The 24,664-nt window shown below is 43.5% G+C and overlaps 1 protein-coding gene across 2 annotated transcripts in view; it reads left to right on the top strand.

Moving 5' to 3' along the window:
• Window positions 1–242: 242 nt before the first annotated feature.
• Window positions 243–24,664, top strand: part of MTOR (mechanistic target of rapamycin kinase) — a 167,926-nt gene continuing 143,504 nt past the window's right edge. The window contains exons 1-18 of one of the 2 annotated variants that reach the window (XM_037828532.1): window positions 243–338; window positions 2,288–2,463; window positions 3,088–3,196; window positions 4,249–4,481; window positions 5,780–5,980; window positions 6,686–6,820; window positions 10,264–10,539; window positions 10,616–10,724; window positions 13,425–13,611; window positions 16,150–16,278; window positions 16,976–17,220; window positions 18,259–18,474; window positions 18,820–19,025; window positions 21,533–21,655; window positions 22,272–22,361; window positions 22,594–22,686; window positions 23,355–23,489; window positions 23,735–23,864. In XM_037828532.1, the coding sequence (XP_037684460.1) occupies window positions 2,302–2,463; window positions 3,088–3,196; window positions 4,249–4,481; window positions 5,780–5,980; window positions 6,686–6,820; window positions 10,264–10,539; window positions 10,616–10,724; window positions 13,425–13,611; window positions 16,150–16,278; window positions 16,976–17,220; window positions 18,259–18,474; window positions 18,820–19,025; window positions 21,533–21,655; window positions 22,272–22,361; window positions 22,594–22,686; window positions 23,355–23,489; window positions 23,735–23,864 (2,779 nt within the window). In that variant the 5' untranslated portion in view covers window positions 243–338; window positions 2,288–2,301. Of the gene's footprint in view, window positions 339–2,287; window positions 2,464–3,087; window positions 3,197–4,248; window positions 4,482–5,779; window positions 5,981–6,685; window positions 6,821–10,263; window positions 10,540–10,615; window positions 10,725–13,424; window positions 13,612–16,149; window positions 16,279–16,975; window positions 17,221–18,258; window positions 18,475–18,819; window positions 19,026–21,532; window positions 21,656–22,271; window positions 22,362–22,593; window positions 22,687–23,354; window positions 23,490–23,734; window positions 23,865–24,664 lie in introns of those variants that run through there. The other variant, XM_037828533.1, reaches the window with a different exon arrangement.

The following is a 24,664-nucleotide window of genomic DNA, read 5'->3' on the forward strand; positions in this document are numbered from 1 at the left end:
TGAGAGGAAGTGATTGAAGTAAACTCACGACCGATTGGCTCTCCCGCGTGGACTTCAGACTCTTTTTGCCTGCCACTGGCCGCCTGGTTTGTCTATTTGAACACTCCCCGCCCCCTGGAGAAGCCGGGTCCTGAGGCTTCATTTCTCCTTCATTACTATTGGACAGTGTTCCAGCCTATCTTCTTCTTCCACCTGTCGATTGGTCTTCTGGGTTGGAAGCCCGCCCTCCGCCCCGCCCGGCTTAGAGGACAGCGGGGAAGGCGGGTGGCGGGTTGGCGTCCTGAAGCGGCGGTACGGGCGCTGGCGGCGGCAGCTGAGGCCTTGGCCGAAGCTGCGCGGTGAGTCTGGGGCCCGGCACCGACCCCTCCAAGGCAGCGGAATGTCCAGACGCACGGCCAGTCTGGTCCGTGTGGAGCCCCGGGAAGCTGCCAGTCAGGGACGTGGGAACGAACTCCTTAGTACCAGCGACTCGCCTCTGCCACCTGGGCCCTTGACCGCCCCCGGCGGGGCAGCGCCCACCTCCCGCGCGACCCCCAGCGCCCTCTATCCCGCTGTGACTCCCAGGCGCCCGCCAGGCCTGCCATCAACCCCGGTCCCGCTGAGGCGTCTGCGGGGCTCTTTGCCCTGCCACAGGCTCCCCTGCTGAGCCACCTACAAATCCGGGACCCTCCGCCTCGGAGAGGACGCCCTCAGTGTCAGCCGCTTGTCCCCACCCTGGAGACTTCTCAGGGACTCAGACCCGGAGCTGAGCTCGGTTCTTCCTGGAGTTTCAGCCTCTCTGCCTTTCCCCCCTGCATCCCTAGTTTCATCCACCCAACTTTGACGGGCTTCTTTAAGCACCAAGACCCTTGGGACATTTGACTTCAAGTAGTTTAACAATTCCGCCTGCAGCCTACGGAGTGTGGGCTTTAGACCTTATAAAGAAACACTGGTCCTTTCCTGAGAAGGGAAAACCCTTGCCAACCTCCGCACCACCGCAGCCACTGCCACCGCCAGGCGCGCATACACACACATATTGTGCCATACTTTTCTCAGGAGGGATCCTTAGGGTTTCTCTCCTGTATTGGCATTTCCTTCTGCAGTCTTATTGGCACTGGAGTATTTGAAAGCCTTCGTAAGCAGTTACTCTCTTTTATTTTCCTCTGCGTGTCACAAATGTTTTCGAAATAAGAGTTTTGAGTAATTGGTTTTATAGTATAATCTGGACATACCTAAGATAGGAGTATGTGTTGTTCCCAAAGCCACTTTATTGTGGTTGCCTGATCATTTGTCTGTATTTGCCACTGCATTGTAAGCTCATTGAGGGAAGGGGCAGTAAATAATTACAGAATGAATGAATGATCTCAAGAATCAATCACTTTCTTTTAGCTCACATCTGAGCGGCTAGTATTCGATAGAACTGAACTATCCAGTATGGTAGCCGCCAGCCACAGGCCACTACTGAGATCTTGAAGTATGGCTAGTCCAAACTGAGATCTCTGTAAGTGTAAAATATGCACTAGAATTTGGAACTCACTACGGAAAAGAATGGAAAATATATCAATAATTTTTTAATGATAATGTTGAAATGAAATTTTGGATATATTGGGTTAAATAAAATATTAAAATTAATTTCATTTATTTCTTTTCCCTTTTTTTCAGTATGCTGCTAGGATATTTAAAATTACATCTGTAGATCGTATTATATTTCTATTGGACAGTTCTGCTATAGATAATAATCTCTTTCTTAAGATTAAACTCCTTGAGGAAGGGGGCAATTTTAGTCATTTTTTATTGTCTCCCATCCTCCCTACCTCTAGTACCTGGCACTGTGCCACGTATATGGTGGTAACAATGATAAAAATAGCTAACACTAATTGGGGATTCATTGTGTGTTTGGCACTATTTTAGGCACTTTTTTTTTTTTTAACATGTATTAACTGACTTGATCCTCACATCAACCCCATGAGTTAGGTACTATTATCTTCATAATTTGGTTGAGGAAACAAGCAGAAATTTTAAGTGTTTTCCTCAAGGTATATAACTTTGGAGCTGGATTCAAACCCAAGTAGTCTGGCTCCACAGCCCACACTTCGACCCACTGTGCTATGCTGCCTCTTTTAAACTCCAATCACTGTTAAGTGAATGTTTTCTAGGTTTTCTACATTTTCCTCAGTGAAGTCACCTGATCTTTTTAGACTCCCCTACCTGATCTGGGTAGGGTGGAGATCTTTACTGAGGAACTGGGTGAATAAATTCATTGCCATAGTTCACTGTTCAGAGAGCTAAAGGAAGCTTATCTCCAAAGAACCTCAGAGCAAGATGCTTGGAACCGGACCTGCCGCCGCTGCCACAGCTACTACCACGTCCAGCAATGTGAGCGTTCTGCAGCAGTTTGCCAGTGGCCTGAAGAGCCGGAATGAGGAGACCAGGGCCAAAGCTGCCAAGGAGCTCCAACACTATGTCACCATGGAGCTCCGAGAGGTTGGGGACTTCTATTATTTGTGGCAAGTGAGAGTGGGGTGTTTGGGCTAAATTGCCATCACTGTTTTAGATTCCGTTTGACAGCTAAGGAGGATTTGGAAAATGCAGACATTCTGTTTTAGAAAAACGACCAACTTCTAATGTCCATAGAATATGTACATAGATTTGCAGTAGTTTCACATTTCTGTGGCATTCCTTGTGCTTGTGGTAACATTTTTGGAGTCAGAGTAGAGACTGTTTCTTTTCATTTCTTCTTTTTCCCACCATATGCAATACCCTCACTTCTTTCCTCCTGATTACAGTGGTTGGGATGGGTTGGGGAAGTTGATAGTCTGGGGCTAAGGAGAGACTTCAGGTGAAGTCAAGGACAATGTCTTGTTCATCTTGGTACCCCAAGCACTAGGTAGAACCTAGGACAGGATGTTTCCTACCATAGAGTAGATACTTAATAGAGTAAATGAACAGATCAATTATGAGTTACGTTCCTGCAGTTTAAAGCTGTAGAAATTGGCAGTAGCTTTGTCTTCTTTGGTTTGAACTGTACCTGCCGACAACCTCTCAGTTCCTAATCTTTGCAAGACGTCACCCCTTACCAGGGGGACATTAGAAATTTTTCTTTTGCAGATGAGTCAGGAGGAGTCTACTCGCTTTTATGATCAGCTAAACCATCATATTTTTGAATTGGTCTCCAGCTCAGATGCCAATGAAAGGAAAGGTGGCATCTTGGCCATAGGTAAGCATGGAACCTCTGGTAACAGTAACCACCAGGAATAAAGGTCTGTTCTACTGTGTCTACTGCACCCTGTGCCTGCCAGTTAATGCATGCTAGTTCCTATTTGTTTAATGAACTTTACAGAACCATGTGACTTTCACTGCTCTTATATTATATGTGTCTTCATTCTAGCAACAGTCCTTAGACATAGGCAAAGCAGATATTGTCAGATCTGAAAACTGAATCTTGGGACTGTTAAGTGGCTTTTCTAGGACCAGACAGTTTGCCAGAGCTGGGCTTAGAAGCCAGCTTCCTTTCCACTCCCCCTTGTTGCTTTTCACAGACTCTCGTTTTTGTGTAGAGCGAGGTTTAGCAGAGTGAGGCTCACAAATGTAGAGCTGTCAGATGGCTCTCTGTTGAATTAGGGGCATAGTTAATAAAAAAAGGTAGGTAATTTTCAACTTTAAAGGACTACTGGTCCGTTCTGTGACCTAGTTTGTATTCCATTTTCTCTTGGAAAAATAAGTTATGCTAAAATGAGATCTCTTTGCTTCATTTAAGTAGTTCTGGCACAAACATCAAATCTTGCAGTACAAATGAAAATTAGCTGCTGCTTTTTATATTTTTTTATTGTAGAATATAACTTAAATACATAGAAATGATAACTTTCAAGTGAAATTTAACAAGTAGTTAGAGAACAAATTTCAAAGAATCTTACAGGGTACAGTTCCACAGTTTCAGTTATTTCCTTATTGTGAAATATAACATATATAAAAAATGTAATATCTTTCAAAGTATGCTTAACGAGTTATGTAAGAAAATTTTCAAAGTTGTTATGAGTTATACTACCATGGTTTCAATTATTTCCTTATTGTGAAATGACATATATACAAAAAAGTGGTAGCTTTCAAATTACAATTTAACAAGTATTAGCTGCTTCTTTACTATCTGGAAATTGAAGTCTGTTCCCAAAGGAAAATGAAAGTATAACTCACAAACTTTTATTTCTAGGCAGTGTACTTTTCTGGAAAGCATGTGCCCCATCCTCACCTTTGCCTTCCTCTCTTTTCTAGCCAGCCTCATAGGAGTGGAAGGAGGAAATGCTACCCGAATCGGCAGGTTCGCTAACTACCTTCGGAACCTCCTCCCCTCCAATGACCCAGTTGTCATGGAAATGGCATCCAAGGCTATTGGCCGCCTCGCCATGGCAGGGGACACTTTCACTGCTGAGTATGTGGAGTTTGAGGTGAAGCGAGCCCTGGAGTGGCTGGGTGCTGACCGCAACGAGGGGCGGAGACATGCAGCTGTGAGTGCCTGCAAGGGAGGGGCACAGCTAGGCCCGGGTACCAATGGCAAGAGGTTGGGGTCCCTCATGCATGTGCTTGGGTCCCTGAAAGGCAAAACACTGTTTCTTGGTGGATGTAGGTTCTGTTGTGAATCCAGGTCTCTCTTTCAACCTGAGCTTAGTACCTAAAGACAAAACTTTAAGTTCTCTTCTTTATTATCATTTCAGAGGCAGCCTTACATTCAGGGCTTATTCTGACATGTAGTTTTCTAGAATCAAAATTGCCTCCCAAGCAGAAAGCACCCTCAGCCCTAGAGGAGAGAAGAAGTCACAAGCCAAAATTTTTACAAATTGCCATACAACTGTAACTTTATCTTTATCAAGATCTTTATCAGAGTCCCTCACATGTACTGTGGTGGGAACATGAAAGTAGTAGGAGCAGGAGAAGTAGGTACCTTCCCTATCCCCACTAGGAGAGTTGGTCTCCCTTATTCCAGCCTTTATCTGTTTATTTTTTATGCATTTATTGATCAGTTCATACTTGCCAGATCTTCCTCTTTCTCTGTTAGCTGCTCTGCCTCTGAGGGAGTGGTTGCTTTTTAACCACTTCTTTCAGTGGCACAACCTCGCCTCTTTTAGGGGCTCATCCCTGCAAAGGTCTGGTTTTTGGGGCTAGGATTCCAGACCATGAGATGGGGTAGAGTTTATCCTTAAGAGAGAGAATCTAATAGTGAGTGTGCTGGGGGTCAGGAGCTTTAATAGGATCCTGTCCTGTCAGCTGCCTCTTCAGGAGGCAGCATGTGAGGAAGGAGCATGGTATGGGGGAAAGACACACACTGAAATGTGGCTTCAAGTTTTGCTTTGTCACTTACTAACTCTATAACTTTGGGCAACTTCTCTGAACTTCAGTTTCTTCCTCTGTCCGATGGAAATAATAGCAGGATTAAACATTGAACAGGATAATTCATTCATGCAACAACTACTTATTAAACACTTGCTATATTCCAGGCAGAATTCTAGGATGTCAATATACAAAACTTAAAAGATGTTTGCACTTCCAGAACTTATGTTCTAACATTACAAGCATTCTATGTTTGTCAATCACCTAGGATAATGAACACAAGATGTTTGATCAATTTTACTTCCCTTTCTGTGTCCCAAGAACTTCCCCTCACTAGAGGTTAAGCTCTAACCTTAGGAGGTGGGCAAGTCTTCTCCTTTCCTAATATATAAAGGCTCTAGAATGACAAGAAACTGTATTCTTGAGAGAACAAAACTCTAATATGGATGACAGTTCTCAATTTGCCTTTCTCTTCCAGGTTCTGGTTCTCCGTGAGCTGGCCATCAGCGTCCCCACCTTCTTCTTCCAGCAAGTGCAGCCCTTCTTTGATAACATTTTTGTGGCTGTGTGGGACCCCAAACAGGCCATCCGTGAGGGAGCTGTAGCTGCCCTTCGTGCCTGTCTGATTCTCACCACCCAACGTGAGCCGAAGGAGATGCAGAAGCCTCAATGGTACAGGGTGAGGAGAGAGTTACCTTCCAACCACCTGCCAAGCACATTTACATAAATTGTCACCAAGTCTGAAGAGTCAGAATGGGCGCCTAGCCATGGAGCAAGTATAACAATTTTAGTCCCAAACAATTTTTTATGCTCAGTATGAATCAACAGTTATTTTATTGTATTTCATCAAAGCCAAGACCCATTGATAGCGATATCATTATTTTGTGTACCCCTAAGAATGACAATGTGATTCCGATTAAACTGTAACTTAGTACTTTCTTATCAGCAATTCTTATAATACATCTCTCTTTTCAGAGATGTTAAAATACAGAAACATGGGTGTCTTAGAATCAATGAAATACAGTTGCTGCTAATTTAAGGAAGTGCCAGTTCCCTTTCCCCTAGTATTATGAGTCCTGTGTTGACTGTTGCTGCCAAGGGAACTTACTAATGAGGCTTGTGTTGCAAAAGGAGCCCCCACCATGGGACCTGGAGGCCTAGGTTAGGTCTTGGCTTGCAGCGTGATCTTGGATAAGTTACCTAATTTCTTTGAGCTTCTTTTTTTTTTTTTCCCCCTAATTTTTTTTGTTTTTTGAGCCTCTTTTAATATGTTAAATAGGGGATGGTAATGGTATCTGCCTCATGGTGAATGGAGGGTCGGGCCTGTGTTCTTTCTAACTTTGGGGACGCTAGGTCATTAAGGCATTCTGATGTCTCTATATAGCACACATTTGAAGAAGCAGAGAAAGGTTTTGATGAGACGTTGGCCAAGGAGAAGGGCATGAATCGGGATGATCGAATCCATGGAGCCTTGCTGATCCTCAATGAGCTGGTCCGAATCAGCAGCATGGAGGGAGAGGTGAGACATGACACCGGAGGGGAGTCCAGGCTGCTGCAGCTGGGTCCATCCACACGTCATTCTGTGTGCCAGGCCCTTGTTAGCAGTGAGCAACACAAAGCAAGGTTGTTGTCCTCGTGCAGCTGACATTTTGTAGGAGGAGACAACAGTAAACAAGTAAATAAAATAATTTCAGAGAGCAACAAGTTCTATGAAAGAAAACATTAATGGGATAGAGGGAACAGGAGCCAGGGGTCTCTGGGTAATTAAGGAGGACCCTCCCTGAGATGGTACCATTGGGCTTAGACCCACATGATATGAAGATGCCAGTCCTGCAGAGGGTCGGGGCAGTGTTTTGGTCAGTGGCTTGGGGATGGGAGAGAGTGTGACAGGCTACAGGAGCAGAAAGAAGGGAAGTACAGCTGGTGCAGAGTGAGCAGGGGAGAGGGAAGGAGGTAAAGTTGGAGGGTGGATGGGGTCAAATGAATAGGCCTCTGAGGTCCAGGTAAACACTGCCTTCTGTTCCAGCTGCAGGAGAAGCATTGGAAATTGGCACACAGGGCAATGCTGTGATGCCGTGCAGTTTGAAAGCTCGCTGTCTGACCGTGGGGAAAAGCCTCTGGAGAGACAGGAATGAAAACATGGAGACCAGTTGGGTGGGGATTCTTAGTCCCAGAAGCAGATGCCAAAACTGCTTTAAAAGTACAAAGATTTTCTTAGAAAACGGGGAGGGAGCTGGGAGAACTGTCAGACCCCATGCGTGGTTGACCCTGAGTAAACAAGGGAGGGAAGGGAAGTCAGGTGGAGAGTCTAGTCTACTGTGTAGGGTTGTCATGGGGTTCCAGGACCAAAGACCAAAGTCAGCCTCAGTGGAGTCCCGTTGTCCCAGGAACAGGCCTGCTTAGGTGTCCTTGCCATGTTCTGTTGTAGGCTAAGAGCAGCCCATGGTCAGTGTGGCCTTAGCACAGACATGGCAAAAAATTTCAGAATGCGGCAGCTGGGGCCCTTGAGCATTTACACCTCTTGTAGTTTGGAGGTTGCATTCTCACAGCCACCACCCAAAACTTTTAACAGTAGTCTGGGCAAGCCTGAGTGGTGGCTTCAACCAAGTGGCATCGCAGATACCGGGAAGTGGCTGGATTCAGGATATATTTGGGAGGTAGAGCTCCATCTTAGAGTCTTCCTTTGGGGAGTTGTTTGATGTAGAATTTCATCTAGGGGCTTCCTGCTTTAATGGACACAGGGATTTTTTGGTAATGGCTATGTCCTAGATGCAGGGGCAGCTGGCTAGGAGTCAGGCTTTGAATCTGTACTCTTCTCCACACTGTGACTGGGGTAAATTACCCCTTTCAGCCTCCTTTTCCTCTCTTTTGATGGGATGTTACCCACCTCATAGGGCTCTTGCAAGGTTTCTAAATATTCATGAAGTACCCTGCACTTCACATAGAGTTGGCATTCAATGAATAGTAGCCCCCAGATTGTTCCCCACCAAGTTTAACGGGGTGCTTTCCACCATAGTCCAGGCAGCTCTGGGATTTTTGTTTCCTTTCAGGTAAACAGAACAGTATCACCTAACTCTTAGGGTTGTTACCAGATTTAAAAGAAATAGTACCCATGAAAGTGCTTTGTGAATTAGAACTATCCAAATATATAAGGTATTATAATTCTATAATTTGTTCACTAATTCAATAAATATTAATAGAACACATACTACATGCCAGCTACACTCCTAAGAATTAGAACAATACAGTGGTGAACAAAACAGAGATTACTTTCTAGCAAGGGGAGAAAGACAGTACACAAATAAGTAAAGATAATATACTGTCACATATAATGATAAGTGCTATGGAGAAAAGTAGGGCAGGGAAAAGGAATAGGGAGTGCTAACATAGATTAAGGGTTTCATTTCTAAATCTGGTGATGGAAAAAGCCTCTCTGAGAAGGGGACTTTTGAGTCCTCTTGTAAGGGAGGTAAGAAAATATCTGGCGAAGACCATTCCAGGCAGGTGATTCAGCAGGTGCAAAGGCAGCAAGGTGGGAGCATGCTGGTGTGTTTGCGGAGCAGCACGTGTGTCACTGGCTGAGCAGAGTGAGCAGGAGAGGGTGATGAGAGATGGGATCAGATCTGCAGTAGGGAGGGGGCACATCACATAGGGCCTTATTAGTGAGGTTTGAGCAGCAGAGTGACATTTGACTCATATTTCAAAAGGATCACTTTAGCTGTGTTGAGAATGGACCGAAGGAGGGGAAAGGCCTAAAACCAATGTGCAGATAAGAGGAAACTGCAGGATACCTAGCAGGATATTTTTGCAGCTTTGGCCACAGTGGGAGCTGTGGAGGTGTAAGAAGTGGCTGGCTTCTGAATTTGGGGTTTGCTCATAGATTGGAGGTGGTGGGAAAGAAAGAAGGGTCAAGATGTTTGGCCTGAAGAGCTGGAAGGCGGAGTTGCCATTTACTGAGAAAGAAGGTTGGGGAGGAGGTCGGGATTTTGGTTTTGATCATGTTACGTTTGAGATGCCTGTTGGGCATCTGCACAGAGATCCTGAGTAGTTCAGGGGAGAGATCCAGGTTAGAGATACAGCAGCATATATACGTTATTTCAGGTCATGAGGCTGGGTTAGAACCACAAGGAACTGGTGTAGTTGGAAGAGGTAAAGTCAGGAAGTAGGGAGACTGAGAAGGTGCAGCCAGGGAAAGAAGAGGAGAGCCAGGAAGTGTTTAAAAGAGGAGGAAAGGTCCAGTTAGATCAAATATTGCAAACAGGTCGAAGAAGACAAGGACTGAAAATGGACCACTGGATTTAGCAATGTAAAAGTAACTGGTGAGCTTGACAAAAATCATGAATACGATTTCTGTGAAATGAAAGTATCTGTGTCAAGGAAAGTTTGGAATGCTTTTATATCCTCCTCAAATTGGACTTTCGGAGGATGAATTATTAAGGAGCCCTTTGAAAAAGGAATAGACGTGACTTCTCAGGTGGTCAGTTTATTCCATGCTACCTGTGGAGTTCTAGGAGTCTGAGAAAATTCCCTGCCTAAGTTGTTTTTCCCAGTTTTCTGGGGAGAAGAAAGAGACCAGAATATCCTTAACAAGATGCTGGCATGTGTCTGCCCATGACCATCACTGCTGTGATCTTAGATGTCCCCTAGTCCCAGCAATTTGCCTGTCAGCTTTCCTGAGCCAAGCAGGGAGTCCTGGGGGGCAGGAGCCCTGGGCAGCCAGTCCCTTGGTGTTTCTTCTTAGTTCAGTAGGTGGTGCTCTTCTACCTCAAATAGAACAAAACCAGACCTCCCCCACCCCCTGCAAGGTTCTGGGAAAACCATGAACTTAGAGATGAAGAGTGACCACCCTCCATTTTGAAATAGTTTCATTTCAGGTTGGACAAATTCATTGCTCTATAGACTCCACAGAGCCCAGATTGAAGCCGCTTGTAAGTAAAAGTGTTTTTCCCCCCATTTATGTAGCGTCTGAGGGAAGAAATGGAAGAAATCACACAGCAGCAGCTGGTACATGACAAGTACTGCAAAGATCTCATGGGCTTCGGGACAAAACCTCGTCACATTACCCCCTTCACCAGTTTCCAGGCTGTACAGCCCCAGCAGTCAAATGCCTTGGTGGGGCTGCTGGGGTACACGTCCCATCAAAGCATCTTGGGATTTGGAACCTCCCCCAGCCCAGCTAAATCTACCCTGGTGGAGAGCCGGTGTTGCAGAGACTTGATGGAGGAGAAATTTGATCAGGTAAATGGTGAGAGGCCCTACACCTCTGCTCCCAGGCTCACTTTCCTCTGCTAACCCTTTATCCTTCATCTCTCAGGTGTGCCAGTGGGTGCTGAAATGCAGGAATAGCAAGAACTCGCTGATCCAAATGACAATTCTTAATTTGTTGCCCCGCTTGGCTGCATTCCGACCTTCTGCCTTCACAGGTGAGGATGTCCACGGGAGACACCTTTACCCATTTAAGTTTACACTTAAATGGTGAAGAGGTGATTTCAAAAAGTTACATCTGCTCATTTGAAGCAATGCCAACTAAGAGATTGTTCCCTGATTTCTTTGCATCATGCCAAATTGCAGTTGTTCCAAGCTTGTTAGTGTCCAAGGCAGCCAGCACAGGAGTGATCTGAATGTGTGAGCAGAGTGGCAGTTCTCAGCTGAGCAAGTTCTCATGTATGGAACCCAACAAGCTCACGAATGGACTTTAAAGAGACAAAAGAGACAGTGATATGGATACTCTGCCACAGCCTATCTGGGGGGCAGAAAGACTTGGAGACTGTCCTGCTTCTGCTCCTGAGGTGGTCACTGGGCCACCTCCGCACTCACAGGAAGGAAGGACTGGATGTTTCAGAGGGAGATTCCAGTGGTGACAGACTATAGGTTCCCGTATTCCCTTCCCTTTTCTTGGGGGGCCATGTGAGTGCCTCCTAAAGCTGGCCCAACTCAGATATTGCCTTTTCCATGAGGCCTTCCAGGGTTGCTTCAGCTGGAAATGTTCTTTCCCTCTTCTTTTATAGCCCTCAGCTGTGGAAAGACTTTGGTGGGAAACATGAAGTGAATCCTGCCTCTTTCACTGTGAGGTTCTGAACAGTTTATTTGACCTTCCCGGGCCTCCATAGCCTCACTTGTAAAATTAGAATAATGATCTTCAAGATAATTGCACTAATGCCTAAGCACCTACTAAAGGGCCTGGCACAGAGTAAGTCCCAAGAAAAGGAAAACGTTATTATATTATTACTGCTTCCTGCAGTTACTTCAAATCCATATGGAAATAAGGTAGAGACAGAAGTTATAATATTGGAGTTGCCTGTTCATACTGACCTAATGTCCTTGTCTTAGCTCCCTGCTGGCTGAGTGTGGAGACCCTGTTTTTGGTGCACATGCCTGTGCTTAGTGAGCCCTCAGTACCAAGTGAGAGCTGGGAACGTAAGCGGAAGGGCAGCCTGACTCTCAGCAGATGCCCTTCCCCAGCACCCAGCACACAGACTCATTTCACACCACGGCTCAGTAGGATAACTGTAGCTGGTTGAAATGTTGAGGGTGCTATGTGTAAGAGGTAGAATGTGTTGAATAAGGACAAAGCAATTAGCCACAGAAAATCACTGAAGCAGAAAGGATATAATGAAAAATCACCCATATTTTTTCAATTTTCCATTCTTTCTACCTTGTACCCAGCAGTTTTCTCTTTTTCAGTGACCAGATATGCCTCTGTTCAGTAGAGCTTCAAGTGATCTTGGGTTGAAAGTCTGTGGCTAACTAGGCCAAATGTGATCAAAGTCTGGCATATTGTAAGAGCAGTTACCTGTAAGCTCAAAAGGCTGTCTAGCAGCAGGCTACAAAGACTCAGGGAGCCCCTAGCTTTATCCTTTTGATGTGGGTTTTTGTTTTATTAAATAACATTAAAATATGTAACTGAACTTCAGCTTGGAGAGTCCCCTTAAATATATATCTCATTGGGAAAGTGCCATTTGTTTAAAGCTTGCAGTTGGGAAGTCATTGCTCGAACTTCCTAATGATGAAAGCTTTTAGACTAACCAAAATACTCACTCTAAGCTTGCGTTGAAACTTCTAACAATGTCAGATTCATAATCTCTTAGGATACTACATCTAGAAAAGGAAATTAGACTCTTGATTCGAGTTCATTGCATGCTGAAATGCTGACTCCTGTATCAAGGCTTAGTTTTCCGTGTTGATTCACTTTAATTTTAGGCTTGTATCACTTTGGTCTTCTGCCTGTTTTCATTGCCTTCCTAATCTAAGTCTTCATCATCGTTCTCCTGTATGAGCTACAGGAGAAGACATCTCTTGTTAAGAGTAAATGCAGGGATGTATCTTGTCTGTCTGGAAATCAAGTTTACTGTCTCCTGAATTGTGGTTCTGGTAATCCTCCACACCCCTAACTTTCTAGTGGTGATGCAGTCTTGCCTTCTCTCCGATGTGTGTGCCAATAGTGCACAGACTTGGAGCCAGCGTCTGTGCAAGAGAAGTAGAAGAGGAGAAGCGACAATCAGGAAATCCTCGCCTTCAGAGGAGTAATAACCTTTAACTTAAATTGCCCCAGAACTGTCTACCCATGCACATTGGCTTATGTAAACCTAATAAAACTCAATGAAAACCTAATGGAATGACACATTTCCAAATTACAGACCAAATATTGTTCTATTAAATATAAATCTAACAAAATCTCTCAATAATAGCAAAGTGATTTCCAGGCATAAGCTGAATGGAATGGCCTGTTTATTATAAACAGCATTCAATATTACTTTAAATTTCAATATAATAAATTTGGATGATCCCCTCTTTGTTTTTAAACAAGATTTGCCATATATTCCTTTAAAAAGAGGATGTAATCTTTCCCTCAAAATATAACACTAATGGAGACTGCTATGTGATAGTTTCGGAGACTAATTTTTTTTTAATTAGAGGAAGAAATCTTCTAATATTTCTAAAAGATGTATCTGAGGAATGATTATCAAATACATGTCTTTGGTTAGTACAGCCTCTAAATTCTTCCTAAAATCTTTCCAACTTTTTAATTTATTCTTAAATGTAAGTGTTTTAGAGGAACTCTGATCTGTGATGTATAGCCAAACCTGACCTTGAGCCATGCGCATTGTCTTTTCTGTGCTCAGATACCCAGTACCTCCAGGATACCATGAACCATGTCCTAAGCTGTGTTAAGAAGGAAAAGGAGAGGACAGCAGCCTTCCAGGCCCTGGGGTTGCTTTCTGTGGCAGTGAGGTCTGAGTTCAAGGTCTATTTACCTCGTGTGCTGGACATCATCCGAGCAGCCCTGCCCCCTAAGGACTTTGCCCACAAGTAAGCATCTCTGTTATGATGTCCCCTCCCACTCCATCCCAGCTTCCATGGAGCGTAAGCCCCTTCTGTGTATCAGGAACCTTGAAGGAATAGCAAATCATATAAGAATAGCCCTTCCTTCCTCAGATGATTCTAACCTCTTCCAAATGAAATGACATGTATGTACGTATTTTGGGAGATTGAATACCCTGTGAACACATTAGATACCAGTGCCATTTTCAATATTGTTATTTACTGGAAATCTAGTTTCACTCTTTTCTCTGACTTTCAAGGATCTTGTTTTGATATGTGACTTAAAGACGATTCCTGGGTTGGAAGTGAGGGGACCTTAAGGTCCTCTTTCCTTATAACTAAAGTTGGATGAGCTGTTCCACCATGTCTTTAAACCTCCCAGTGAATACAGTGAAGTAGAAAACCCTCAGCAACCTGCAAGATGGATAGGCCAGAGTGTCTTTCTCTAAGGCCAGGGTCTCAGTGTTAATTGGCTTTCGTTTTAGAGTTATATCTTTGTGTTTCCCTGTCTTAATAGTAAGGATTGCTCTAGGGAGTTAGTAAGCCCTGTGCATTATAAAAACCAGCATCCTTATCATGGGAGAATCTCTTTCCATACCATGACTGTGCTGTACTTTGTTCTCTGGTAAACAGGTGGTTCAGTTTGCTTCCTAGATAGGGTACCCTGCCCAGCACCGCACTAGCCTATCTGGCGACTTCTGTTGAATTCAGAAAAGAGGCCTCTTCCTCAAGGCACTTTACTGCCATCTGCTGGATTGTTGTTATGAGTATACAAATCTACACTGACTACAATGCAAAGGGTACCCCCTAGAATGGTGCAGTAGAAAACCTGCACTCCCACATGTGGTGGCCCTGCCTGGGTAAGCTGCCCTCCTTGCCCCAGGGTGATTTTGAGGCAGGACATCTTAAAAGGTTAGGATGTCATAAGACTCTATTCACTTTTCTTCATTCTTTCCTCTTATCAAACCAAATGAACAGAGTCTTATGCTGTGGGACACCATCAAGCATACCAAATTGCGGAAGTCGTAGAAGGGGAAGAAAAAAAGAATATTCAAAGAAATGATGGCTCAAAATTTCCCAAATTTAGCAGAATACATGAAAATCCACATCCAAGATGCTCAGTGAACTCCAAATAGGATAAACACAAATAAACCCACACCACGGCATATTAAAATCAAACAGTTGAATGCCAATGAGTGATTTCTGAAAGCCACAAGAGGCTACAAGGTAGCCTCAATAAGATTAAGTGCTGGTTTCTCACTGGAAATTGTAGAGGCAAGAAGACATAGGGAAGACATATGTGAAGTGCTGAAAGCAAAAATTGCCAATCAAGGATTCTGTATCCAGCAAAACTGTCCTTCAAAAATGAGGGAGAAATTAAGACATTCCTCATGATAAACATAAGCTGGGGGACTCCGTCACTACTAGACTGGCCCTATGAGAAATGGTAAAGGGAGTTCTGTAGGTTGAAAGGAAAAGACACTAGACAGTGGACTGAATTCACATGAAGAAATAAAGAGAATGACATAGGTAAATATAAATACCAGTACTGTGGTACTTTTTATTTGTAAATCCACTTTTTACTTGCTACAAGATCTAAAAGGCAAATACATAAAATGTGATGATAAATCAGTGGTTTTGGACTCATAATAAACATGTAATTTGTGACAAGAAATATATAAAGGTGGTGGGATGGCAGGTTATAGTAATATAGTTTCTGTGTATTATAGAAGTTAAGTTGGTATCAAAGCAGATGAGATCATTATAGATATAGGATGTTAAATTTAAGCTCCATATAACTACAAAGAAAATACCAGAGAATATGCAAACTCTCAGAGACATAAATTAGAGTACAGGTTGTCAGGGGTGGGGGGCAACGGGGAGTTAGTGTATCATGGGAAGAGTGTTTTTGTTTGGGGGGGAATGGAAAGTTTTAGTAATGGAAGTTGATGAGGGTACCACAATATTCTGAATATGATTAATACCATTGAATGTGTACTTGGGAGTGGATGAGATGGGAAAGTTTATGAAACAATGACAATCAAATGTAATACATAATCCTGGATGGGATCTAGCAAGGGAGGAGAAAAGGTTCAAAGGGACGTTATTGGGACATACGAAAAAATTGGGTTATAGACTGTACGCTTTGTATCAGTGTTAAATTTCTTGAACTTGATAACTACACTTAAGGTAGTTACATAAGTGAATCCTTGTTCCTAAGAAATGTACATGGCAGTATTAAGTGTTCAAGGAACTGATGTATACAGCCTACACTCAAGTGTTCAGACAATGGACTGATAAATAGAAAAACCAACAGCAGATTTATAGAGAGAGAGAGGCAAATGTGGCAAAATGTTAAAATTGGTGTATCTGGGTATCTGGGAGTATAGGGTTATGTTAGAGTTTCTTATATGGAGTTTGTGTAATTTTTGTAACTCTCCTATAACTTTGAAAGTATTTGACAATAAAAAGTTAAAAAAAAAAAGTTTAGAATGTCTGAACTAGCCACTCTTTGTTTCTCTGCAGGAGGCAGAAGGCAATGCAGGTGGATGCCACCGTGTTCACCTGCATCAGCATGCTGGCTCGAGCAATGGGGCCAGGCATCCAGCAGGATATCAAGGAGTTACTGGAGCCCATGCTGGCAGTGGGACTGAGGTGGGTGTTCACAAACCTTTGCCTTGCCAGTCTCAGGGTTGTGCTTGGTCCACAGTATTGGGACTGTGCTCAGAGAAAGAGGCATGGTTAAATTGCACATTAAATTGGACAAGCAAGGTCACTCACACTTATCTTGAATCCTAGTTTTATTGCTAGCTAGCTATGTGATTCAACTAAGTTACTTACCTTTTCTGACCCTCAGTTTTCTCATTTGAAAAGTAGGTACAATACAAATTCCTATTGTCTACAGTGTTGTCAGGATTAAATGAGAGTTCATGAACTAGCTACTCTTGGCACAGTGCCTGCATATAGGAAGTGCTCAGTAAATGCAGCTATTATTTATAATATTATTGGGCAAATTGCTTTAGCTCCCTAAACTTCAGTTTCCTTCATTTATAAAATAAGGCCAGTGCCCTCAATCTGCTTTCCCAGGTTGTTCATTGAGACTCAGTCTTCTTCAGTGGTACTGAATTGTATTAAACAACTTGTCTTATGGCAAAAGCCAGAAACTTCTGAAATCTGAGGCCAGGACAGGAGTGTTCAGGACATGTACTCTATTTTGCAGTATCCTTTCTATTCTAAAGACCAAGCAGTAACGGAGCCTGAGCCCCTTGCTGGACAAGAAGGATTGTTTCTTCCCAGGAGCAGGCCGAATGTCACATTCCCAGCCGTATATGACTGGTTTCCTTTCCCTCAGCCCTGCCCTGACTGCGGTGCTCTACGACCTAAGCCGGCAGATCCCGCAGCTGAAGAAGGACATCCAAGACGGGCTCCTGAAGATGCTGTCCCTGGTCCTCATGCACAAACCCCTCCGGCACCCAGGCATGCCCAAGGGCCTGGCCCATCAGTTGGCGTCCCCTGGCCTCACGACCCTCCCTGAGGCCAGCGATGTGGGCAGCATCACTCTTGCCCTCCGAACTCTTGGCAGCTTTGAATTTGAAGGTGAGAAATTCCGTGGCTCTTAACAAGATAGCAAGCAACGCTGGGAGCCTTGAGAAAGGAATGACGGTGACTGGCATTCCAGGATCTTGCCAGGAGTACTGGAGGCAGGATAGGTGATTCTGTAGCTGTTCATCCTTCCCAGTCTCCTTCCATGTATTTTTAATCCCTACTGTGTGTTTCCTCATATCATACTAGTTTGGGGGCAGAGGAGTATTCAGTAGAAGTATGTACTGATCCAAGGAAATAATGCTTCAGAGATGGAAAAGTTAAAGATGGATCCCTCTCACCTCCACACTTCAACCCCATAGCTGAGGTCATGTTTAATGCTTCAAGATTTACAAATAGGGACTTTTGGGGTATTTTCATTTCTAGAGTTATGATTTCCAAGAGTGAAATATTAGGTAGTTGAGTTTGGAATTCTAAGCCCCAGTAAGCCCACAGTAATACTTTAAGGAGATATATTTTAGGAGAAAAAATAGTTACTTTTGAAATGTAAGATCACATAGGTAGTAGTGGTCATTACTGCAGGGAGATGTGCAAGTGCAAAATGCCCAGACATGCTGTTTGAAGACTTTTAGATCTGTGGTTTCCCTATTGTAGTTGTTCCACTTAACATTGATTAATTCCCAATCTGATTTGTTTCTAATGAATACAAGGTAGCTATGTTTTAAAAGCAGCCTACATCAAACTTCTCTTTCTAGCATTTAAACCTGGGAACTAAAACAGACACGGTACATTTGTTCAAGAACTGTTTTACCCTCTGATAATATAAAGGGTTGGATTAGAATAAAACAAAATAGGTTATTCTTTGAAGGGAATAAAAAAAGAGTTAGCTTAGGCGGAATACCATTTTTCTGTCTCCCTGCTCCGTCATCATTCTTCTTCTGCCTTTTTGCCAATTTGAAGCTCATTTGTTACCCTTTTAAATGAACTCTGGGTCAGTACCTTGTTGATCCAAATCTTATTAAAAATTGTTTGCAGACCTACCCATCCAAAGCACCAGTGTTTATTCTGTTTTCTCTCTGCTTTTGTATCCAGGCCACTCTCTGACCCAGTTTGTCCGCCACTGTGCAGATCATTTCCTGAACAGTGAGCACAAGGAAATCCGCATGGAAGCTGCCCGCACCTGCTCCCGCCTGCTTACACCCTCCATCCACCTCATCAGTGGCCATGCTCACGTGGTTAGCCAGACTGCAGTGCAAGTGGTGGCAGATGTGCTCAGCAAACTGCTCGTGGTTGGGATAACAGATCCTGGTAAAGCTTATAGACGGAAGCAGTCTAGGGAAGTGTAGGAGCCTGGACAGTTGGAAGTAGCTCGTTTCACTACATGGTCTTTCTAGAGATCTTCAACCTCAGCCAAGCTGACGTTCAGCTATTTCTCTGCCAAGGTGTTAAGCTTGATTGCTCCAGCCTATTGGTGTAAGATAATCTTGTCTTTACCTTTGCTCCTGTGAATAAAGGAAAAAATGACTGAAGGTTAGATGAGAAAAAGGTATCTAGAATTCTCCCATTAGGCTGACAGAATTTGAGGTAGTGACTGGGAAAAGATTGGAGGGATGAAATAATTGAAGAGGTTCAAAGGCTCTCTTGCTCTTACAGACCCTGACATCCGCTACTGTGTCTTGGCATCCTTGGATGAGCGCTTTGATGCACACCTGGCCCAGGCAGAGAACTTGCAGGCCCTGTTTGTGGCCTTGAATGACCAGGTGTTTGAGATCCGGGAGCTAGCCATCTGCACTGTGGGCCGGCTCAGTAGCATGAACCCAGCCTTTGTCATGCCTTTTCTGCGCAAGATGCTCATCCAGGTAACTGGTGTGACATTCTATCCAGGAGGCCACGGGGCAAAGTACTGTCAGTGGGAGTGCTGCTTGGGGAAAGGAATAAGAAGAAAGATTGAGATACTTTGAAAAAGCCACATTTGGCTTCATGGATCCACGTTTCTCAAGTTTTGTAATCACATTTCTAGTGGTTATCACCTCAAGCCTCTTGTCCTCTGACTCCAGGGTGCTGCCTAGTTCCAGGCTAATTTCTCATGTAGCTCTTTTTCTTCCCTGGCAAGTCACCAGCTATGCCATTTATTGGCCCTTCTCCTTCAATTGACTGCAGATGGCATCAATCTTCCTGACACCTCCCCAACTTTCCACTGTCCTGCTTTTCTTGCTGATCACAGATCAGGCCCAGAGGCTGCTGTTCTTAATAAAATAACAAATATGAGAATGGTTCCAACATTCTTCCTCAGTCATTGTTTCAGGTCTGTGGTCCCTGGCTTTTGTTCCTAAACAAAATGTTCTTAAGCAAAGTGCCATGGCATGCTAAGCTGCCTGGATGATAGCCTAAGGTTGGCATTGCTGCTAGGTCTAGTAGGATTTCCAATTTCTGCTGAAGCCTGGTTCCCCATTCTTTGTCTTCACCTACCCAAGTAAGTTCTCTGGCCCCCTTGTGAGCAATGCATGGCCCAGTCCTTCCTGCCTCAAGTTATTTCCACCTACCTCTTCTGGCTCTCAGTGTGGCTCACCCAGTCCTTTCCTTTCCCCTCCTCCACTCTGCTCTCACCTCTTCCTCTGCCTCCTGAGCCTCCTCCATGGTTTCTTTTGAGATGAACATTTTCTATAACATATAGAGAACTTAAGCATAGAGAATCATTAATATATATAACTTTCAATCTAGACAAATATCATTTATTCATAGTTCATCATAATTCAAGTAACTGTAAAATTACATCATCCATCAACAAATTAGGACATTGTACTTCTGTTGGCACTTCTTTTTTTCACCTAATGGTTTATTTCTTTAACTGCTGTCCCACATTAGGAATGCTTATCATTTTAAGTCTTTTAAAAATTCCTAATGCTTAGGGAAGAAAGAGAAATCATTATTGAAACTTCTAGCTCAAATCATGCTAAATACGTTTTCTATAGAAATATCTCCTCATAATAACATCAGCATGTTAAATCAGTCATCATACTTTCTGAGCACCTACTGTGCTTAGGGACCTGCTGGGAGCCGGTAAAGTATCAGGGAGCAAGTCCAACGTGGCTCCTGTCCTCCTGAAGCTGGCATTAAGTTCTCAGGCTGTTGTATTTTTCTGATATTGGAGAACGTGAGCATGTTGGATGAATTTTCAAGGTACTGAACTTAGCCTTAAAACTTAAGAGTTAAAAATAATTTTTTTGCCTTTAAGTTGCGTTCCAGATTTTCCCAAATTGAATAGCACTTGTCCATGACTTGGTAAGGGACATGCCCTAAATGTGCTTCAGCCTTTTTTCTTTTTTCACAGCAGGCTGGGTGTTTGTTATTATGTTTAGGGTGCAGCGAGGCTGCTTGGCTCTGGAAGTGAATTTGGGGTTCTTTGATTTGGCCCAACACTGCCCCAGGTAGTTGTGCTGTCCACGCTGCTGCACACTGCCTTGCAATTGGCCATCTCTTCCTGCTGCTCCAGGGCTGTTCTGTATATCCTTCTCCAGCTCTCTCATTGCTGTCTGCTGTGAATTGGAGGAAAAACAGGCTACCAAGGCCATCCAGGAAATCAGGGCGAGTAAATCAGTATCTGAACACCAAGGATAACAAATTGTAGACTGTCCTCTGGGAAGCTGAATTAACATGGGCTTTGTGGCAGTCACTTTCCATACTTCTCAGAGATTTCCTTCTAGCAACTTCAGCTATCCAGAAGTCTGTCTGTGTTGTCTATATTGTCTCCATGAACATAATGTGCTGATTTGCTGGTGTTTTAAGGATATCGGTTAGAACAAACATGTTGTCTCTCTTCATTAAGATCCAATCGGATCCTATTGATACGATCCTTAATTACTTGGGTTATCTAGATTTGCCCCAAATAGCTACTGAGTATCAGCATTTCTTTGAACATCTTAGCTGATCTGATTGTTCTCTGATTCATTTGTCGTTATTTGTAGGCCCATTTTGAGATACCGGACAAAGATTTTTTCCTTCCAGAAAGCCCTCCCCTCGTTCTTCATTTCTGTAAAACCCTGCTCACTGCTATTTTTGTTGGTTTTCTGTCTTCCAAGACTGTGCTACACTTAAAAGCTATGCTTTGGAGAAGACTGTGGGACCTTGGGATGCTGTGAAAGGAAGAGAAGGGGCTGGTGTCAGTTTTTTCTTCCAGTCACAATTGTATCCAAGAGTGTTCTGTTAGCTGCAGAGGTGCCCTCTGCTCGTGGAGTATCTAGCAGCTACTGGATCTGCAGTGGAGTCCTGGTTCTTTCCCCTGGTTCCCTGCCACATTTTTCCTTTTGAGACACAATCCTTCTCTAGAATTTCCTCTGTCATCATGAGCCTTTCTTCTTCCCTACAGATTTTGACAGAGCTGGAGCACAGTGGCATTGGAAGAATCAAAGAGCAGAGTGCCCGCATGCTGGGGCATCTGGTCTCCAATGCACCCCGACTCATCCGCCCCTACATGGAGCCTATTCTGAAGGTAATGCACAACAGACAGAGAGACTGGCACTTCTTCTCGGAACTATTTTGTCTTCTTTTGGGAAGAGTGGAGTGTCCAGTGCTCACTGGTACGCTGAACAGTGAATCATTTGTGTGGTCCTTGCTCAGAGAGACAAGGATGACTTCAAGCACTTTCAGTTCAAAAATACCAAGAGTTCACCAGCTACAGGAAAGTGCGCCACTTACAAGAGAAAAGATATGCTGCTTAAAAGCACGGCATCAGATGTGCTTGGAAAGGAGACATAGGTAGACTGTGGCATAAAATAGTTCCTCCAAAATGAAGGAAACAAGAGCTTTAGTCTGACTATATTAGGATGATAGGAAGTCTTTCATAACATATGTGAGAGTGGGTAAATGATCATACAGCTGTAGTTTAGAGGAGGCATGGCAAATGCTTTTAAATCATGGCACTTCCCAGACTTATGCTCAGTATGGAGAAAAGTTTGAAAAACCACATTCCAGAGAAATCTTGGATTCATAAAGCCTAGAAGTAATTTTCATATGACTGAGATGGTCTGTAGGGTAAATTTTACTTATGTAAAAGAAAGGTTTCTAGGAGATTCTAATCTGCATCTTCTCTTTCCTTCTTTCAATAGGCTTTAATTTTGAAACTGAAAGATCCAGACCCCGATCCAAATCCAGGTGTCATCAATAACGTTTTGGCTACAATTGGAGAACTGGCTCAGGTAAAGCAACAACTGCTTTTTCCAAAGGGTGGAAAGAATGCTGTTTAACCTCTAAGAAAGTGAAATGCCCCTTACAATCAGAATTTCTGATCTTATCTACAATTCTTTTTTTTATTTTATTTTGAAATACTTTCAAATTTATAGGTTAGTTGCAAAAATAATACAAACCCCAATCAGAGAATTCCACCTTACCCTTTTTCCACCCATACATCCCTCTTTTTTCATTTTGCAGGTTAGTGGCCTGGAAATGAGGAAATGGGTTGATGAACTTTTTATTATCATCATGGACATGCTTCAGGACTCCTCTCTATTGGCCAAAAGGCAGGTGAGTACCACTGCTTCCTGACTGAGCAGGGCAGACCCCAGGAGGCCTTGTCTCTTATGTACCTCGATGTCCGCAGCCAGTGCTCAGCACTGGGCCTGGCACAGGGGCAATACTCAGAACTATTTATTGAATGAGCCAAATGAAGGAACACTTAGAATCGGAATTAGCTGTCATTCTGACCTGAAGTCACTTTCAAAACATATCAGGACTGACCAGGGCATTTCCTCAATGCAAAAGAAATTGCAGATCATCTATTAGAGCCCCAGCTTGGAGAGGGTACAGAAAGCCTTAGCTGCAGACTGTAGAGGCAAGCAGAGCTTCAGCTTATCTTCCCCTAGCCCTGGGGTCCTTTTTGTCCTTTGAGTTCATTAGGTTACTAGACTAAAATTAAGAACAGTCAATTTCTTTATGAATCACATTTCTCTTGTTAATCATTAGGGATATGGAAGGACCATGTATTTCCTTAAAGAAAAGTGAAAATAGTCTTTATCGTTGGATCCAGTGATTGTTATAGATTTGTGCTTGATTAGTCTTGTTTTTATGCCCTAACTCTGAGGATTTAAGATCATGGTTAGTGCCTTTACAGGAAACTTCTTTTCTTTTAATAGCCTCTGACATTTTATTACAATAATTTAAGGCTTAAACCATGTGACCTTTTGCCTGTCCAGGTGGCTCTTTGGACCCTGGGACAGTTGGTGGCAAGCACTGGCTATGTCGTGGAGCCCTACAGGAAGTATCCCACTTTGCTTGAGGTGCTACTGAATTTTCTGAAGACTGAGCAAAACCAGGGTACACGGAGAGAGGTAGGGAACCTGGTAAACTCAGACATGGAAGATTTGCTGGGAGGATGGAGACAAGGGGGAAGATTGTGGCATTAATATGCTCTGAAGTATTGATCAGACTTCCTGCCCCTCTCCCTTTTGTTCATGTAGCTGCTCACCCAGGTATGAATTGCGTATTATAGAACACAAGAGGAATATCCATGAAGTCTGTTGTAATCAGATGTAATGAATGCATGATTTCTTTTCCCCTCCCCTTTCCCACTCAGGCTATCCGTGTGTTAGGGCTTTTGGGGGCATTGGATCCCTACAAGCACAAAGTGAACATCGGGATGATTGACCAGTCCCGGGATGCTTCTGCTGTCAGCCTGTCAGAGTCCAAATCAAGTCAGGATTCCTGTAAGTTGAGGGGAACTGTGAGAGACCCTTTGTTGACCATGTTAGAAAGAGTCTTGGGCTGGTAGCTATGCAATTATAAGACATTTTGAATGAAAAATTAATAGTTCCATCTTGAACCACATCAGGGATACTGCTTCCTAGTGTGCCCAGAGTCCTCACGTCTGTCCAGATTCTTTTTCAAGGGTTAACAGACTTAGTCTATACGCACCTTTTTGGTATTAGTGAGAGAAATACAAAGAATAACCCCATCACATCTGTTCATCTCTCATTCTTTGCTACATTTCTTTTGTGTTTTTTTGTTTGTTTGTTTTTAAATTCCCATAGCACCCAAGGAGGTGATAGGGAAATCTGAGGCAATATAATCCCATCTACAGTGTTTAGAAATATTTTATTGTTGAGGCAAGGCTCAGAGACATAGAAAAACTAGCAGCAATCAGAAATCCAGGGCCCTAGAGCCCCATTGCCTGTTAACAAGTAAACTGCAAGATTGGGGTAGGGAATGGGGATGCAGGAGAGGTTTCCAAATTTAACTATTGTCCATCTATGGAAACTAGTGTCAGAGGGGCAGGTGTGTTTCTGAAAATGTGAAAGTCTGAAGTTTACTCTAATCCAGTAAAATGTTATTTTCCCAAAACAAAGTAGTTGTTTCTAAACTCTGTAGATGGGGTCTTACTGCTTGGCTGTCAGCGCCACCAGGCGGGCCCATCTGTGAACCGATTCCAGTTCTTATGCTCCTGGCTGCACTCGTAATATCCTCAGCCAGCACCCATGAGATCCTGTTCAGGTTAGGGAACATCTGC

The sequence above is a fragment of the Choloepus didactylus genome, chromosome 2 (assembly GCF_015220235.1).
Source record: "Choloepus didactylus isolate mChoDid1 chromosome 2, mChoDid1.pri, whole genome shotgun sequence".
Lineage (NCBI taxonomy): Eukaryota > Metazoa > Chordata > Mammalia > Pilosa > Megalonychidae > Choloepus > Choloepus didactylus.